The sequence below is a fragment of the Cibotium barometz genome, chromosome 11 (assembly GCF_041138505.1).
Source record: "Cibotium barometz isolate CiBa-2024 chromosome 11, ASM4113850v1, whole genome shotgun sequence".
NCBI lineage: Eukaryota > Viridiplantae > Streptophyta > Polypodiopsida > Cyatheales > Cibotiaceae > Cibotium > Cibotium barometz.
In genome coordinates, this window is record NC_141056.1 from 23,672,879 (window position 1) to 23,675,618 (window position 2,740).

The 2,740-nt window shown below is 46.2% G+C and overlaps 1 protein-coding gene across 1 annotated transcript; it reads left to right on the forward strand.

Moving 5' to 3' along the window:
- Positions 1 to 578: 578 nt before the first annotated feature.
- Positions 579 to 2,203, forward strand: LOC147633927 (enoyl-[acyl-carrier-protein] reductase, mitochondrial-like). The gene is made up of 5 exons (XM_086804994.1): positions 579 to 857; positions 952 to 1,217; positions 1,313 to 1,434; positions 1,556 to 1,638; positions 1,744 to 2,203. Exons 1-5 carry the CDS (start codon positions 636 to 638, stop codon positions 2,044 to 2,046), a joined length of 996 nt encoding a protein of 331 aa, XP_086661120.1. The 5' UTR covers positions 579 to 635; the 3' UTR covers positions 2,047 to 2,203.
- The last annotated feature ends 537 nt before the right edge of the window (positions 2,204 to 2,740 follow it).

Here is a 2,740-nt window from a genome sequence, read left to right on the forward strand (position 1 = left end):
TAGGAGACTTGGGACTTGATAGGTGTAAATTAAGGGAAAGATGCCCATGTTTGCAATTGTGGGTAGTGTATGTGTGTTTATGTTGTCTTATCAGCTTAACTTAAATAAGAGAAAATGGGTTTGCAATGTTGTTTGTGTCATTTGAATGAAACACGTAAGAGAGAATGTCATGCATGAGGTTTGCAATTTGGTTTGTTTGCAATTGAAAAAGCTAACTTCACCCCCCACGCGCGCGCGCGCGCGCGCGCACACACACACAGAGTAATAGCTAGACCAATGGCACGATCAATTGCACAAGTAAAGTCTGGGGAGCCTCACGAAGCCCTTGAGCTCCGCCGCCAGCCCAGTAAACCCATCGCCAGTCCCGAATGCGTGGTAGTACGCATGACAGTCCGTCCTGTCAACCCCGTAGATTTCATGACGATCAGAACCGGCCAGCTTCTCGACAAGTCATTTGAATGAAACACGTAAGAGGGAACGTCATGCATGAGGTTTGCAATGTTGTTTGTTTGCAATTGAAAAAGCTAACTTAAATAAGAGAAAATGTCAGGACTGATAAAATCGGTGGTAGTCACACTGTTATCCCACATAAACCACACCCCCCCACACACACACACAGAGTAATAGCTAGACCAATGGCACGATCAATTGCACAAGTAAAGTCTGGGGAGCCTCACGAAGCCCTTGAGCTCCTCCACCAGCCCCATAAGCCCATCGCCAGCCCCGGATGCGTGGTAATACGCATGACAGTCCGTCCTGTCAACCCCGTAGATTTCATGACGATCAGAACCGGCCAGCTCCTCAAGTTTCCCCATCCCCCGGTTATCGGAAGCGAGGGTTTTGGCATTGTCGAGGAGGTAGTGTATGCTCCAATTAAACATCATTATTACAGACTTTTAATCAATGCAAAGCCTACAGCGTATTCTTTATCTGATGGATGATGGGCTGCAGGTTGGAGAGGGTGTGGGTAAGTTCCGTCCCGGCCAGAGGGTTATACCGCTTCTATGGGTGGAGTATCAACGAAACGGGCAAGGTTCATGGCAAGACTACATTGAATTGGAGGAAGAGCAGGTTGTAGCGGTTCCCGACAGTGTGAGCGACGAAGCGGCTGCCCAATTCGTGATCAACCCATGGACTGTGTATGGCATGCTGGATGACCACGCCGTTCCCAAAGGAGAGTATCTTCTGCAGACAGCTGCAGCCTCCGTCCTTGGAAGGTCTCTCTCTCTCTCTCTCTCTCTCTCTCTCTCTCTCTCTCTCTCATCAATACACGTACTAATTAATGCTTCTTGATCCGTATTGACAAACTCAGACAGCTCATCCAGCTCGCCAAGTATTGGGGTATCAAGACCATCAACGTCGTACGGCGGGATGCGTGGAAAGACGAGCTCAAGGCTCTGGGAGCAGACGAAGTCATCAACTCGGAAACCGAAGGTCTGATTTGATTAGCTGCATATAAGCACACAATTTGAGCAATAATTCACCTAAGTTCGTATCGATTGTTTAGCTTAGAAAACCCTAAACATGCTGATAATTAGCGTTTCCACTCGTGCAGACGTAGTTGAGAGGGTGAAAGAAATCACAGGGGGCAAATTGGCATATGCTGCTGTAGATGCTGTCGGGGGTGTTCTCACAAAAGTAAGCTGTTGGTTGATGGATATTTGGTTGGCATTTGTTGCTGAAAACTGTAGGAATTATGCAACTTGAGCTAACTAACCCTAGTGTGTATATTACCACTTCTAGACTGTGGCAGCCACTGTAAGAGACGGTGGCAAGGTGTTCGTATACGGGTTCCTATCTGGGTGGGACATCACGGTGAGCGCGGTGGACCTGATGAGGGGTGTGCAGTTGAGCTGGTGGCTGCTTCCCAACTACGTCTCCACAGCTGCCAAGCAAGCCCATGTTGCAGGCGAGGTGATGAAACTGTTTGAGGGGAAGGTTATCACACCTCTCTCTGGGAAGAGGTTCCCCTTGGAGGACTTCCTCGCAGCCATCGAAGAATCCGAGAAACAAAGCCGAGGTGGAAAGGTTCTGCTTGTTAGCTAGGAAGGGCCCTCTTACACGATCAGAGTCTTTACATAGCGTTTACACCATACTCACTCAGGATTTGGACAAACCTCGTTATAAGAATGTCTCATATAATACATGTATTATGAAGAAAAATAAAGTTTTTATTTAATGCATAAAGAGAGTTGTATTGACACTTCAAAGAGAGAAGATTACATCATCATGCCCTGTACATGATTGGACCTCCTAAGTAGACTACCTACTATAGCTTTCTAATTAGGACTACTGTTTGTCTCAACCAGCTTGCAAGCTTCTATCAGAAGTGCCTGCACCCTGAACTTGGAATTGACCTGCCTCCATTCTTTCCCATGAAAAAGCACTTTATTCCTTGCATCCCAAATTGTTCTAATCAGCATTGCTCTTAAAGTGTCCCATACAAACTTTAATGTAGGGTTCATTCTTCCTTTCACTCCCAAGAGCCCTTGTCTCCAAGTTATCTTATCTTGTATGTTGGCACACTTTAACAAATTCTCCACAGCTTTCCATGCGTCTTGTGCACTCTGGCATTCCCATAGTACATGATAACAGCTTTCCTACTTGGTTCTGCATTTTTGGCAATAATCATTTACACCAAAGATTTTTCCAAATAGATCCTTTGCGAAATTGATGCAAGGTCCTCCACAATATCATATTCAATCTGGCAGATGGGGTAGCTTTCCATACTTGTGTCGTT

Bases quoted from the DNA above. Each gene is read 5' to 3' on its own strand.
- LOC147633927 (XM_086804994.1), top strand. From the start codon at position 636: ATGGCACGATCAATTGCACAAGTAAAGTCTGGGGAGCCTCACGAAGCC. The intron at 1,218-1,312 runs GTCTCTCTCTCT...TGACAAACTCAG, and splicing joins GCAGCCTCCGTCCTTGGAAG to ACAGCTCATCCAGCTCGCCA. The intron at 1,435-1,555 runs GTCTGATTTGAT...CCACTCGTGCAG, and splicing joins CATCAACTCGGAAACCGAAG to ACGTAGTTGAGAGGGTGAAA.